The sequence below is a fragment of the Drosophila sechellia genome, chromosome 3R, assembly GCF_004382195.2.
Source record: "Drosophila sechellia strain sech25 chromosome 3R, ASM438219v1, whole genome shotgun sequence".
NCBI classification, from domain to species: domain Eukaryota; kingdom Metazoa; phylum Arthropoda; class Insecta; order Diptera; family Drosophilidae; genus Drosophila; species Drosophila sechellia.
The window spans coordinates 26,494,715-26,511,196 of record NC_045952.1 but is presented as its reverse complement, the minus strand read 5'-3'; the positions used below and the strand labels follow the sequence as shown (position 1 = coordinate 26,511,196).

General features: G+C 44.4%; 1 protein-coding gene across 1 annotated transcript; it reads right to left on the bottom strand.

The window, feature by feature from the left end:
* LOC6618745 (bromodomain-containing protein 4) lies at window positions 1–15,154 on the bottom strand. The gene is made up of 3 exons (XM_032723033.1): window positions 15,125–15,154; window positions 11,882–12,796; window positions 1–225 (listed from the first exon to the last, which is right to left on the bottom strand). The coding sequence occupies exons 1-3, from the start codon at window positions 15,152–15,154 to the stop codon at window positions 1–3; spliced, it is 1,170 nt and encodes a 389-aa protein (XP_032578924.1).
* Window positions 15,155–16,482: the final 1,328 nt, after the last annotated feature.

Sequence of the window (16,482 nt, the reverse complement as noted above, 5' to 3'; positions counted from 1 at the left end):
CTATATTAAGTTTGCGGCATTGCAACTGTACTCACTGTGCAGCGGCGGCATGTACTCCATTTCCTCGTCAGAGTCCTCCATGTCCTGTCCGCCTCCTTCGGTCCTTGCTGCGTGAGGCGATGGTAGTGGGACAGGGAGCGGTGGAGGGGGCGTGGCAAAGGAGTTGGTACGCAACGCCATTTCCATGGCACGCAGGGCGGGCAGGTTCCTGGGCAATTTGCCATTCTGCAACGGAGAGCGAACGAAGCGATGGACCATTAAAATTAGACAATAAATAGATAAAGATGAAAATAAAAACACGTGCCAGGTCATTCCAATTTCGAGGTAGAGACAGGACCCTAATTGAGGCATTCAACTTGATTACGACTGGGAGAGCTGAGCTGAGGACAAACGACTAACCTGAGACTAATGCCAAGGCCGACAAATGTCCTCTGAAGTGGCGTGCAAATCATGAAAAAGGATTACACGTACTAAAGCCAGGAATGGAAACAAACTTCACCCCAACCCTTGTCCTGTGGGTTAAGTTTTGTATTTCTCCTTGGGTTCTCCGCTCATTTCGGTGACTAAAAAGCAACGATGTGACGACAACAATAACAACCAAGGGGAGCAGCGGCCAGAAATCCAATTTCAGCAAGTAGCACGACATAAATTTGTTTCCTCCACACCAACACAACATGCGAACGCACACAGATAGACACACACACATGCACACATGGATGGGGTTGTCCTGGCTGCTGGCCATGTCCTGCAAATGAATTCTGTTAATGCAGACATTACTCGAGCATATTAAAAGTCCGAATGTCCATTCCGCACAGAATTTTATAGCAGACGACCGCACCAAAGGACCCCACACCAGCTACAAATAGGCACATTTGTTCCACCCCAAAGCCATCCCAAGCCACCCCACTTGTAACCCGGGGAACACGAGGAACCCCAGGAACCCCGGGATCAGGACTGCAGCCAATGGGCAATGTAGTTAGCCAGCCAGCCGTACACGCATATTTGTTTACCTTGCCACGACAATTGCGGTAGACAGTTTTCCCCCGAAATCGGGCGGCATTTTCCGGCCGAGCCCCTGCCGCACATTTAGTTTATTTGATGTTGCCAAATGAAAATTGTGACATAAAAGGGACTAAGAACATAATTAACTAGTGTCCAAATGTGCAAATCCAAACGCATAAAAAGTGAGCAAACAACTCGGCCAAAAATGCTGGCCAAAAAAAAGAGGAAAAACCCAAGGAAAAATTAGAGCAAACGTTGCAACCGAATTCAGGGGGCCACCGAATGACACTTAAAGGATTTGCCTGGGCGAACCTTGAATATGCTCGGCGTTATGGGAATGCCGAATTCAGAAGCTGTTGCGAAGGATCCTATAGTCCTGTAGCCGGTTATCCTGGGCCCATTCCGACCATCAGAGCGCACATTATTTGCTGTCCCCGGGTTCGCTTTTATCAGCCACGTGTCGGCCACAAAGGGTCATGATTAGTTTGCTTAATAAAGAACTGGGGAAAGCGACGATAAATATGAAAAAAGGACCAGGCACTCTAAGAAAAAGAAAATAAAAATACAAAATATTGATTGCTGTTAGGCTAAGCAAAATGCAATCTAATTTCCGCTGAAAGAATTCATTTCTCCAAGGCAAATTATATAATAACTTGCTTATAAAATTTTGCTTTAAGATATCTTATAAAATCATACAAATTATTCAGGCAAAGAGGTACCAGAATTTTTCCCTGTGTAGCAACACTTTCCCACACTGAAAAGTGGGCGTGGCCCTAGCAAATTATTTGCCGCTAATGGCACCGAAGTTATTTCATATTTATGAATATGCCGCTCGTATTACAATTTACCATTCACTGTGGGGGGCTTTCAGTCAGTCGGGGATAATATTTGAAATTAATGATTTCGAGTGGCGTTCGAAACTCGGATGAGTGGACAATTGCCAAAGATGAATGAAGACAAATGATGGGCGAGCATTTATAGCATTAGCATTAACTCCGCGATCCCTCCGCCGCCTGCTATTTGGTCATGGAACTGGGGATTACGTAGATTTCGTGGCCCAATTTCTGGGGGCGAGCAAATTAAATAACCGTCAAACCGTCAAAGGAAATCTGCAAAACAAAGCGTTTCGCGATTTACCCCAAGAAATTACAAAATTGCCAAGCCCCATCGGGTACATATTTTGTACATTTTTGTTTCTGTTTTCTCGTTGCGTTGTCGCCGCCTTCGTTTCGCCTTGTTTGCTCATTTTTGAGTATTTGATTTCATTTCTTTCATTTGCCAGCCAGCGTATAGTGCACAGTTTTTAATAAAACAAATTCAGCGGGCGACGGCCTGCGGCGAACATGGCAGGCGAAATTAAATTATTTCGCCTTCCCCAACCTCACTCCGCATGGAGATGAAAGTAAGAGAAAGTCGCTGGCTGGACGCAAACATTTTATCATTTGTTGTTGCCGCTGACAGGACGACGATGTGTGTGTGTGAGTGTGTGTGTGTGTGCGCTTTTCACTCGGAGGCTTGGAGCAGGCTCAGTTGGCATGGCTGCCTTCCTGGGCGGCCCAAGGAAACGGAGGCAGATTGTTTGTTAGTTGATGACCAGCAGACATGTTAAATACGCTACGTTTGATTCCAGCGAAACAGGAGGCATGGCAAATGAGCTCAAGAGGCATTAAAACCAAAGGATTTTTTATCGGAAAAACAAATTATCAACTGTTGTACTGAACAAATAAAGGAATAAATAAATTTAATTGTTCTCTGGTTGGTAAGTAAGTACTACGAACAAAACTTCCACTGTCTCGGCCTTCAAGTGGCACCTGCGTACGTGCGTATGTGTGCCACACTTCCGCTGCCTGGCGCACTTCTTCGGCCTAATGGACGTTGATTGATGTCGCGTCCAGCGGCAGGTGAAAGTATATGCTGTAATGCATATTTATGAGGCTAGCAGCTGGCTCTCCTGAGACCGCACCAGCATGAAACGGATCGGATCGGATTGGATTGGATTGGATCGAGCGGGCCGGGTCGGGTCGGGTCGGATTGCATAATTAGCAGCGCGCCGAGGTATGCAATGCAATTTATAGGAGCCCAGTTGCGGGGGCAATCGGCGATCTAATGCCATGCAATTTTCTGCAGTCGCCGCTTCAGTTTCTGTTGCTTTCCTGCTTTGACAGTGGCCGTTTGCCATTTCGGTATGCAGAACGGGCCAGCAGGCAAACCGGGCCATAAATTAGGCCCCACATCACTCAGGGTGCGGCATTGGGAAGAGATGGAGATGCGGATGGGGATGCGGATGAGAATGAGGATGGATACGAAACTGCAGCTGGAGCCAACACACAAAAGCATGCCAAAGGCATCAATCGGCAAGAGTGCAGTGCCGTAGATACTCGCAGCATGCAGTTCCGTACATCCAGAACAGAGAAAAAATGTGAGCAAAGTATTTTTTACTATCTCAACTACTATCGGTATCAGCCATTTTTAAATCACATGAATGTTAAACTCAGATGGGATTATAAAGAAATCCATATTAACGATTATAAAATGTATAATCCAGACTGAAAATAGTTTCAGTGTACTGACAGTTGTTTCCGGAAGGACACGCAACAATGCATATTGCGACCACACGTCGTTTGAGCAATGCCAAATGTGCCGATGCACGGGAGAGGAGCCAGATCCAAGGCCGGATCGGGGTATATAGCCCAAGACTCCGTTCAGACGCACGGGCTATGCTATCGCTCATAATTTCCAGTTCGCATATGCCAGCCTACGGCAGTCTGAGCCAACAAACAAAGATAGAGGAGTGGCGGCTTTTTGGAAGGACAGCGTCTCGGCTCCACTTTGCATATCCTGGCAGGGCTGTGCTGCTTAAATGGGAGACAGCCCTCCGCTGTTTTATGCGATCATAGAACTTTCAAATGCCATTTCTTATAGCCATCTGAAAGTATTTATTAGCTGTACACTCAAGCGAATCTTCAGCTCGACTTTAAGGTTGTGTTGTGTGATTCAAATTGTAAGTTCTACAGTTGCAGAGAAAATATAATCATATTTTCCTTAATGGAAAGTAATGAAACGACTTATTAATGCAAGCAAAGTCCTTCGAACATTCTTCACTATTGGTAGTGCTATCAAAAAGTTGATTGCTTGCGAAATTCGATAAGTCACGGCATATCCTTTTCTGAGTGCAGGACTTAACTCCTGCCGGCTGCCGAACGGGCTCATTTATCTTCTTATCAGTTGCCAGGCCCGAAAGTGCATTGTGCAACTGCTGGACGCTTGGCCGGCACAATTGTAAATGTTGTGTATTTGCCGTTTGAGTGGCCACCGGGGATGCATCTGATCCGTGCACCTGGCTATCGAGTGCCGGAGTCTCAGCCCAGGGAGCGGGAATAAATCAAACTGCTGGCCGGCCACTTAAGCGGGCCCAGTGCATTGGGCCAATTATCACAGAAAGTTGTCCATGCCGCTGGCTTGTCGGACATTTATTTTCAGCCACAAATATTTGCACACTGCTTCCCAGCTGGGAGTTTCGAAGTTGGGGACTTGGTAGTGCGGACGACGTGCTGCCATTGTAAACGGGGCCAAAACGGCTTAAGCGACGACAGCAACTACAACGGCGACTGCCATTTAATCGAAGCCAACTAATTGCCCCGTAATTGACAGTTTGACTGTTTGGTAATTTGTTTTTGCATGTTGCGCTGTCAAAAAGTTTTCCTTTTTTCCGCTTCCCGCCACGATCGCGTTTTCCAGCTCATCGAACGCCAAAAAGCGACGGACTTTGGTCTGCTCCAAAACGGCTAACTGGCATAATGCCAAAAGTTTGATACACCAATTGTGTTGGCCACATTCTGCCTTACAATGTGTTTCCTTATTACACGTGCTATTAATGGGCATTACTCAATTAATACTTAATGTATACATTACTAAATAAAACTTTACATTTTTACATAGTACTAGATATGTTTTCTAGTTATTTTAATAAATAATTGCTGTAAGATAGAAAATACTTTAATGCTTAAACCAAGTGAAATCAGATGCCATAGACTAGACCTCACTCCACATGCACTTCGGCACCGAATCCAAATATTCAGCGCCTAATTTATGTAAAAGGCAAATAAATCAATTAATGTCAAGCAACCTGTGAGAGCCAGGCCGAAAAAGATACGCAGACTTGGCATCGCTTTTGGGGCTGGAGGCCAATGGCCATTCTCCCCCTATTGGCATAATAATAATTAGAGACCGACTGACATTTTGAGGCTGAAGCAAATATAATTAATTTCGCACCGCAGAGAACAAGCCGGCACAATACAAATTTATAGGGGCAGTCGGAACGGAAAGCCCAGTCAGCAAAATGGGGCAAGAGGCTGTGAAGTCTATCAAAGGCTCGTGCCACGGGCCAATTCAATTCAATAGTTGGCCAAAGAAAACTTTGCCACTTGGGCTGGTATTTTGAAATGTTTTGCTGCAAACACACACACACACACAGTCCACACACAAATAATGAGTTAGATGAGGGGATCGAATGCCGGGAAGTGGCCACAACAACAAACAGCACCAGCAACAACTCCAATCAATTATACGGCCAATTAAATGCCGAAAAGCAAAGGAAATGCGAGGAAACACATAATGGACTGGAATCCAGGACAGTCTGCAGACTGAGGCCCAAACAGCAGACAGCAGGCGCGTGGCTGCAATTTATTTTACGTTCTACTTGGGCATTTTTATTTGTTATTGAAAATAAAGATGCCCGAACACGTTGCAAAAGACAAACAAAACAAGGCCATCGTCCACATTCCTGGACTGCCGACTGCCAACAAGGATACACCGAGGGAAAAGCGCAGGGTATGAGCTAACAGACAGACAGCCGTTTTGTCAAAGTCACCACATACACTAATTTAATGAAGAAATACCACCTGGGAGTGGACGACGTGTTCACTCGAACATCTTCGGAGCCCTGTTATCCTTAGTTACGGCCACCAACGACATGCAAATTAATTGACTAACAAAATGCATCGAGATGAAACAAACAACTCACATGCATCAGTCATTAGATGAAATTTAAGGTCCCTGCCTGTGTCTGCATTCTAATTTACCCACTCGCTGGCATTCGTTTCAACTCAGGTAATTTCCCGGCAAATATTTGCCATTAAATTAATTTTATTCTAAGCTTGGACAGAATTTCGGAAAGTATTTTACAAACACTAAGCTGAGACAGATATCGATAGTTGCTTAACTTTCGGTGCACTGAAAACAAAAATATGTGCTGACAATATTTATAATATCAAATGCAATACAGGTAATGTACCAACAATTAATCATTATCAAAGTTAAAACAAATATTTCTTTTACTATTTTGCAATAAAATACTCATAATTTGCTGAATTGAAGTGACCTAAAATGGCTGTTTTTTGCGATTGAGATTGATCAATCCTGATTAAGTATTTCGTTTCTATCGGTGTAAGGACATGCCAGCCTATTCATTACTGCAGGCAAATTTGCGACAACAACTTCGACGCGTCGGTCATTATTGTTTCTGTCGAGCAATGAAACTAAATTACAACTTAGGACGAGTGCTGGCAAAACTTTAATTTAAACAATGCCGGGGCATTTCAATTATGATTACATGTGAGCTGGCCAGTGGAATCACAGTGGTCATGGACTATGAATCAACGCCTTTGGTGCAAATTGTTTACTTAACCAAAATGATTGATTCAATAATCTGTGAATACATTTCAGTGATTTTCTCACTTGCAATGCGAGTTATGTCGTCTCATGCTGAAAATTCTCCGGGTATCACCTCATTTGTCCAACGGAAACGGAAACACATGCACATAGGTGTGGGATTGGAAACATCGGCTACGACTAGTTGATGAGAAATTCCTACAAAGTTTCCGAGGTGCCTGCATGAATGCCTCTAATTTGACAGCCGCGGCGGTTTGGCTTGGCTTGGCATTGGTTTTTCCGCTTACGTGATGTCTATTCGCCTTTATTTTTTGTTTTTAGCCACGCCCCCTTGGACCTGAGCCCGCCCTCGTCCCTGCACGAGCGCCTTCTTGGCTCACATTCGGTAAAACATTTTCTTTGTGTCAGTTGAGGTTGCATTTTATTGTGTTACAGCGAGTTTGGACTTAGCACTCCCTTGTTTCGAATGCAGTTTCTGTGGGATTTGGCCTGACAGCCAGTTGGAAATTGCAACTGTCAATTGCATTTAATTCGCCCTGTTCCTGGCGGTTTGACCTTAGCGAGCCACACAACAGCAAAACAAAAAAGAGTGGAAGAAGAAAAACTGAATTTACACTAAATTAAATTAGGACTGGCCAGGGTTTTTAAGGGACGGCGCTTGAGCGCGCCTCAACTGTAGCAGCCAGTATCAAGTATACGCCGCATGGGCTGCCATTGAAAGTGAAGCTGCTGACGGCGTTTACACTTTCAAAGGATGCGTACCATGTCGAGTGTCGTGCAAAATAAACCGTTTGGCAGCGAAAAAAGCTTTTGCACGGCTGCTTTTGAAATTTGGCGCCCTCGCACACACAGCAAGAAACAAAGAAGCACTTGATGGGCACACACACACATAGGGATACACGGACACACGCACCGATACACAAGCATTGTGGTAAAAGCTTTCAAGTGGCAGCAGCAACAACAAGAAGGGAGATGCTGCTCCTGACGCCCGCGTCCTTTTTATCTGCTTCGCGAGGATTAACCCATTTTTTTTTTTGGCCTGAGCCATTCAGCTTTGTTCGATTTTTCTGGCTTCATTGGACTTTTTTATTCGTTTGCAACAGAATTTATTAGCTTTGATTAATTATTCTATCTTTTTGGCTGAATTGATTTGTATACCTCCTTGTAATATACTGTGCACTTTCGGGAAACATCAAAGTAAATCTCAAATAAAAAGTATACATGCTCCTTTGCACTTTATACTTTTCATTCGGAACTGTAGTAGTAGTTATATCCATGGTTTTTATAAACAGTTCCGTAAGACTAAACTTCCCAGCTCATAATGGGTTAATCGCCTTCTGGCAAGCCAGTGCGCGACATACTCGCACACACAGTCGCGCACAAGAGAAAGGACGAAGGACCAAGGATGAAGGACGCGGCTGCGGACACTCACACAATCAGATGCGGTGAGATTCGAACCACTCAACAGCAGTGGCTGGCACTTTGGGGCGCCATCTCGCGGCCAGTCAGCCAGCAGATTGAATTAACAGAGGACCCAAGATTCTCATGGTGAGATCGGCATAGAGTTCCCATTCCGGGGGCGGACGCCACATCCTCTGGAGAGCAATGGAGCACATTTACAGGCTCTGTGAAAGGCGAGAAAGTCACCACATTCTGTTAATGCCGCAACTTGGCTGCTTGGCAGCGAGTGGAAACTACAACTGGCCTTAAGGCCAAGTTCTGATTTGGATATGCGCTTTTGGGTGAGTTTTTTGCGGGTTTCTGCAGGGTCCTTTCTTTTCGTCCTGTCTAGCGCTTGTCCAATTTGCCAGTTTGGCTGTTTGGGGCTGTCAACTGTTTCCTTCGACTTTCCTTCGCCGTTTGTCACTCGTTGGCCACAAGGCAATCCTTTGATATCGCATCCTTTGGCGCAGCTATCAAATTTCTTATACTTAAGCAACAAGAAGGACACTGCCGACTTTCCTCCGCTAGACGTCTTCCTCTGCTGTTATTTCGTTTTGTTTCAGTTTCATTTTGCCACTGCCGAGAGCGAAATAATGACAGCCTCGTTGGTTGGTATCTTCCACTTTTTCCTTGGATTTCTTCCAATAAAGTGAACGCGTTCTGGCACTCCTCGAAATATGTTCCTCACTTTGTGTGTCTGCTTTTTGCTGGCCCGTTAACGCGGCATATGAAATATGGATTCACTTACGCATCACTCGCGACCCTTCGAGGCCATTAAGTTACCATTGCTCCTGCTCCTGTCGGCTGAAGGATTCCCATTTCGGAGTGCCCCTCTACTTCGTATCCTTTTTTTAGCACCACTGCACTCTTTTAAGGGAATATCCAAGTGGCTGAAGCTGTGACTCTTTCGCAATTAACACTTCTTTGGCACTAGCTTCTTAAAGTGAAGTCAATATGGTATACAGAGCACAGTATACAATGGATTAAAGCGTTATGTACATTTACCATATGCCTAGCTGCCCCAAACTCTTTTCCTGGCTTATTTACTAGAGTTGTAAAAGGAAAAACCGCCACAGTCTAATATCCGGAGCATAATTGTGGGCTTACCCAAATCCTCTTAGTAAATTGTGCACAAGCCCGCCAGAATAAAAACTCTCTGCTTCATTATCATTCATTTAGCATTAATTGTTTTTTGGGCTGTATTTCTATTTATGATATTAGTACTTAGTAACACTTCCCCGAAACATCGTTTCCAGGGAGCGGAATTAAGTAAGAAATTTCGGCAGCCCAAATAAACAACATGGAATAGCTCACAGCATAGCAAATCATAACCAAAAACAAAAAAAAAATAGTAGGAAAATAAAAACAAGTAAAACCCAACAACCAAATCCGCTTTGAAATACTCCGCAAGTGCATATGGAATATGAGTAGAACAATTATTAGATGGAAACCAACTGTTTTTCCAACACAATGCCGGGGGCGGGGTCAAGTGGGCGGCCAAAGACAGCCAGACGATTCCCAGGATTCAAGTGATTCCGAATGCACCACAGATCCGAGAAAACTTTCTAATGCAGGGGCCCAGGAACCAAAATCATTGTGGATAAACTGCACAAAAAAAAAAAATAATTAAACGATATAATCATACTAAACTGTTATTGGGTACTAAAAAGTAGATTTCAATGTCAATTAGAAGGAATGTTAACATACCTTAAGTGTCTATGTGTTTAAAATAAACATTCTTTTGAAAACGGGTAGTAATTTTTTCAAGTGTCCATTTATGCTCTTCCATACAGACTCACATGTACTATATGCACCCATACATCGCCGGGTGAGAGTACATTATAACTGTGGGCTAGTGCAAACATTAAAGGCAGCACATAAAATGCTTTCTTTGTGCATGATAGCGCGCCCAGTTCTCCAGAAGCAGGGGAAGGAAATGCAAAAACAAACGAAAACGAATGCCGGCGGATGGAAGGCGGGAGAAAAGCGGGAGAAAAGTGATGAAAAGGTATTGTTAAGTTGCAGAAAGACCACAACAAACCGACGGACACACTCACACACACATGACCATACAAAACCACTCTCACATGAGCGTTTTCTGGATGTATTAGATATGGACAAACGGACAGACGGACTGTCGAAAAAAATGGCATTTCATAAAAGATTTAACATTCAAATGTGCAGATACAGAGTCCAGAGTCCTCTGTGTGCGATTGTGCTCCTTCTAAATAAAACTACTTAAGCACATGTGAATGAACAGCATTAAGGATGCAGGACTATGATGTGCATTTCTCTCATGTTTAATTCGCCTGTAAAATAAATATCACTCGAAGAAGGTCTGCAAATAATATGCTACAGAGTTGTCATCAAAAATGTGAATAGAGCATACTGCTGGCAGCGAACTTATGCATTTTTCTAAGAAATTCTACCGCGACTCCTATCCACGACATAAGGACATGGCCAGGTGACCACCACCGAACCTTTGACGTCGCGATTTCCCTTTTATTCTGTTGCAGATTCTTAATCAGGACCAACTTATCCGCTATGCAGGAGCATCAACAGCAAGGCTATCAAATAAACGAATCGTCGGACACGACCAAGAATTGGCAAGGAAGGAGCTGTGGAGCTGAGCAGCTCAGCAGCTCAGGAGCCGAACGGACAGCAGACACTATCTGCTTGTCCTTGCAGGCGGCCCCACCTGAAATCCGAAATCAGAAATCTGCAGGCAGGAACGTAATTTAAACAGCACGTTTTGCATGTCGCTGGCCAGGACTCAACCCGCCGTAAAGAGCCGAAGACCAATCCTCAAGTCCAGCTCAGCTTTTAGCCCACCGCTGCACAGAGGAAAGGTCACTATAAGAAATTTATAAAAACAGATGAACTTATATGACAGATGTTAAAATCTCAAGAAATACTCTTATATTCTCTAAGACATCTTTGAGTATTAAATATAATAAAATTTAAAGCTCCATTAATCGTAGCAACTCTAAATTTTCCCAGTGTATTTATCTGCTGCCTGTTTCTCTTGTTGTCCTGCGCTTCTTTACTCATATTAAATGCAAAAGTCATTGAGCGCAGGACAACACTGTGGCAGGGGGAACTTAAAGGAGGGGAAAGGTGGTGAGGAGGTGGCAGAGGTAGCGGACCTGGTAACAAAAACAACTAGTTTATTTCCGCATCCTTGGACATGAGTTTGCTGTAAAATTTCGTGTTGATGATCTTACTAGGTTATGCATTAGTTTTTCGTGCTCGCCGTAAGCCCGCCTTAACCCCCCATATACCTTTCCATATCTGCGCTTTCACTTCCGCTCGTTCCGATTTGCATTTGGAGCCCCCACCCCTCCCCTGTAGCTTTGATTTTTTGTGTCCTGTCGCTGCGCTAAATCTCACCAACAACATGCATGCAGATTCTAAGGGGTAGGAGAAGAAACAGAGCTCCTCCGATGTTGCTTGTCTTTTATGTTTATGTAAATTGAAGTTTGGCAGCAGCAGCAGCACACCCATAAATATTAAGTATACGTGGCATTGTCCCTGCCTCTGCTGTGCTTCGCAAATTGCAACATTTTAGTAGCCCAGGAGGATTTGCATCCATTGACTAAGTGCCGCTGATGTACTACAAATATTCTAGGTTTACAGCCGGGCACTTGGATAAATGTCAGACACCTTACAGGTATTTTGGCCAGTCTTTGATTCGATTTTTGGCTTAACAATTTACGGTAGAAATTAAATTTCTCATATTTTTCAAATAGTTTAAATTTGTACTTACCCGCTGGTAAGCACTGACCGCCGCAGCAGCCGCGGATTTGAGGCTCTGAACGCGGTAGGTAGCCGGCAGGGGGGGCGTGGTAGGAGTCCTGCTGGGAAAACGTTGTGGAGGCATCATCGGTGAAGGTGGTAGAGGTGGTGGTTGCATCATCGCCTGGAAGTGGGTGAGCATAGGCGGTGGCTGTGGCGGCGGTGGTACGCTCTTGGCCTGCAACAATGGTTTGCAATCCTCCGGCTGTGGCAGAGGAGGTTGCGTATGCAAATAATGCTGCTGCTGTTGATGATGTTGCTGTTGCATGGGCAACATCACGGGTACAAAGATCATCGACTGGGCAGGTATGTTATTGTAAATAGCAGGTGCCTTGTTGCTGCCGCAGGTGCTGTTGCAATGTTGCATGTTGCAATGAGAATGACAATGTTGCATAGTCAACAGCGGCTGCTCTGTTCCAATATTGCTCACATAAGTGCTCGTAGTTGCAGTTGTTGGCATCAGACAATTGCCGTATGAACAGTTGGATGTAGCAGTGGTTGTCTGCTGCAAGGTGGTAATGCAGCTGCCTTGTTGATGCTCCTGCTTCTGCTGTTGATTTTGGTAGAGCGGCGGTGGCGGCTGTTGGTGCTGCAGTCGCGGAACAGGCAAGTGCTCGTACTCCTGCTGGTAGCCACTGCAGTCCTGGCAGCAACCTGGTGTCCTGGTGCTGCAGCAACTGTTCCCGGAGGCGGACATCGCATAGGGCTGACTGGTGGCACGGGCCCCGGAGGAGTAACTCAGCAACTTGGGCGCCTTGCCCGGCGGCTGCCAATGGAGCGAGCAGGGCAGGATGCCCACGATTCCCAGTCCCGAGGCGGGACTGGTCGATACTCCGGTCGACAGGTTCGCTATTTTGGCCGCGAGAAAAAGGTCAGCTATATTTAACTGAAAATAAAATACCCAAATCAGAAAAATGTATGCTCATTAATGACTGCAGTTAGAGGACGTCATTTGGTAAGATATTTTAAGTTAAAATCAAATGGCAAACTTATAAACAATTAAATTATCAATCAGCCATTTAGTGGGCAACAGCCAGCAAAGTTCAGAAGAGGGCTTAAAATACCAAATCATTTATTTTTAATGAGTCAAGCAATTTTCGGGCTTCTTGTTATCATTCCTTTGGCCTCGGCATCTGCTTACTTTGGCTTTCCATAATTTATGAGTTATTTTCGGCACGCTTGATTAAAATGTACGCCTTATTAAAACATCTTTGAGAAAACAAGGTAAGGAGGCGCTGGCTTTTCAAAAAGTATCTTCTTGTGGGTGGGGTTTTGGCGCCTCGTTTGCCGATTCGCCCTCCATGGGCTGGCATCCGTCGGAGGCTTTCAGAAATCACTCAAAGTTTGTCAAGAACGAGAAAACCAATTTTTCAGCTGAGTGCATTTTAATTTCGTATACGCCCCGTGTTCGCCTGTTGAGTCCAGCAGAGAAGCAGCCCAGAGACCGAAAACAGAAGACCGAATGCCTAACCCGAACTGCGTGTGCGATGGAAAGTTTGCTTTTCATTGCAACACGCTTGAAATGGCAACTTGGACAAACAGGACGGGCAGGGGTAACAATAACACGGGAAAAACCGAAAAACTCGAAGGCAAATGCAAGAAAAATTGGCTGGGCCTCTGCCCTTTTTCCTTCTGGCCAACCCTCGTTCCATTCGCTTTTCCTGGGCAATTTGCATGCCTCTGTCCATAGAGCATTGTTGACTCCGTTGGCTTCGCTTCTTGGAATGTTCCAAAACGCATTTTGGCCAGCAACGAGTCCTTGCCACAGACCAAACAATGGAATATTAGATGTGACAAAACAGGTGCACGTGTCCAGCCATTGTAGCAACTGCCTGTTGCCAAATTTCTGAGCTGGGAGTTTGCATTCGCCTCAGCCAGTTGGCAATGGCCATGGTTAATTGTCAGACTGGCTGCAGGCCATAAATCCCCATTTTACAACATACGTCCAGTATCAATCAGGAGTCGATGGGCTACTTGACAGAGGACTCCTAAAATTGCAGGTCTGAAATGAATACGGGGATAATTCCAAAGGCCTGGCAATCGGTCAACGATGTGAACAGTTTGTATTGATCTAAGAAGAAGTTCAATTTCGTAAATCAGAACATAGTGAGTAAAACTGTTTAGATATGCATTACATTTATTGAAAATAAATAATCAATAGAGAGGCACTACATCAGGTGTTTAGAAACAACAAACAGGCTCCGAATCGAACCAGATTATGTCCCGAAATCCGCTCTTGAATCTAACAGGTTTGAACTTCCCATTTTGCGGAGAACGGAAACAAATATCTTGAAAACAAATTTCCATAATTCCATAAATACTTGGCCCGCATAATGAAAAATATTTGCACAACTCAAGATCAAAAGTTTGGTGGCAGAGCCGGAATAGTTTAGTTTCAGGGTTTAGACAAGCAAGACAGCAACTTTCTGACTTTTCTTGCCGGCGATTAAGTTGCCAGCATGTGGAAAGTTTGCTTTTTGGCCAACAATTTTCAGCTGTAATCGTGTTCAATTTGTGTGCACAATATCTGGGAAGAAACGCGTGCATATGCAACTATTGTGGCGCTCGCAGCTTAATTACAAAAACCGAAAGGGGTTTAGTCCGAGCACATAATCACTGGCAAGGACACAGACAGACTGCCGAGGTCCTTTGAAAGTATGTTTTGTGGCCCTCTGCTGTCCGTGAGATATACAACGCTGGAAGTACAAAGAAACTTACAAAAAGAATTTGGTAGCATCAAAGAAAAAATTTTTCATGAATTTCTTGCCGACCAGCAGAGCCGTAAGCCTGCAAAACGCACCATACGCAAATGCAAAAGGCGCAAAAAGGACCTGGACCTCGAATCCAAAGCCCCCAGCCCCGCGTGTTTCCCCCCCTGTTTCCTGAGAACGGGAATGCAGGGTCAAAGGTCCGGCCAGGAACGGCACCACTTCATCTTCCCTTTTGGCCGCTGGCCCCGGCAATCGTGTTGCTCGTCGGTGGCCTTAATTAAATTTAAATATTTTATCACCGAAAAATTGCCAGGCGGCAGCAACTGCGCAACAACAACGGCAACGGCGGCAGGAGCAGCAGGACATGAAAAGGGTGCAAATGTGTGAGTGGGCGGGCGAGTGGGTGGGTGTGTGTGCGCCTGAGTGCAGACAGCCGAAAAATACTGATGTGGGTGTATTTTTCATTATTTGCCCAGCGCTGCAACTTTTTTCTTGCGCCTCACATGCCCGCCCTGGCCATCGCCACACTTCATATTCAATTGTGTTGAATAATTGCCATACGGTTTTTTGACCAACGGTTTTTGACACTTTCCTAAAAGGACACACGCGCCCTCAAGTGCCCCGCCCACAAACACACATTCACACACACAAACTCAAGAGCCGCCCTCATGCCACATTTGAAGTTCGTTTTCCCTTTTTTCCCAGCGACCGAAAAGTGAGCAAAACACTCGACCAACCGGGGGGGGAAACTCCGAGGACCTCTGGTCACTCACACACACACAAACAAACCAACAACAGGCAGCAGAACAGCAACAACAATTATAAAGGGAACTGGGTACAAAAACAAAACATGCCAAAAGCGTTTTTTGAAATATCTTTGTAAATATTTAAAATGTTCTGTACATGCGGGTGCTTCAATCAAACCGAATCGACAACGGCAGGGGAAGCGAAGAAGAAATGGCCAGGATGGGGGTCCTGGAAAAGGTCCTGGGACAGGGACCAAGGCTATTGTGCGCCGAGCACAGGCCGGGACAAGTTTTAAATAGTTTTTGTTGGCAAATGTCAAAATGCAATTTGATATTCATAAATTAATGAAGCGCCATTGCAACAAAAAACCTCTCCTGGATTATAAAGTTTTTACATAAATTATGTGGGAGGTCTTTTGAGAGAAGGGTTGTGATTTAAATCTGGCATTTAAATGTGTAATCCTTGGCTGATTATAAATGCATTAGAACGGAACGGAAAATTGGAAATTCTTTCTAAATTCCATTGAACTACAATTTGGATTTTGAAATAGTAAGGTTAAAGTTAAAGTAATTAAAATACACTTTAGTGAAGAGGGCTGGTTAGAATAATCACTTTTAAATACATTTTGGTTAGAAATTTCTGGAACATTACCACGTACAAAAAAATGTTTACAAACTTGATGTAAATTAATAGTGGTAGTGGTAACATAATTCTAAAAAATAAAAGTCGAAATACTAAGAAACAGATCCAAAAGTTTCCATATATATATTCTTTATTTATACTTTATTAATTTTTATATTTTCGTGGAAAAGATCACAAAATAGCATCTCAATATGACAGAAGATATTTATCTGACTTAAGGATCTGTTTTCTTGTACACATGCGCACCCTTTGAACCGCTGTTGTCCTTTGTGGCTACTCAAAAAAAATGTAAACAAGGTCAGAACACGTAGGCCAAATCACGTAGCACAATAAAGAGAGCGGTCGCCTTCTACTCACACTCTCTCTCGTCCGCCAAAGTGCAGTGCTCACTCACACTAGTGAAGGTCCTGGCAGGACACCGCCCGAATGGCCCACTTTTCGATGGCTTGTATCGAATTTTTATACTTCCGCA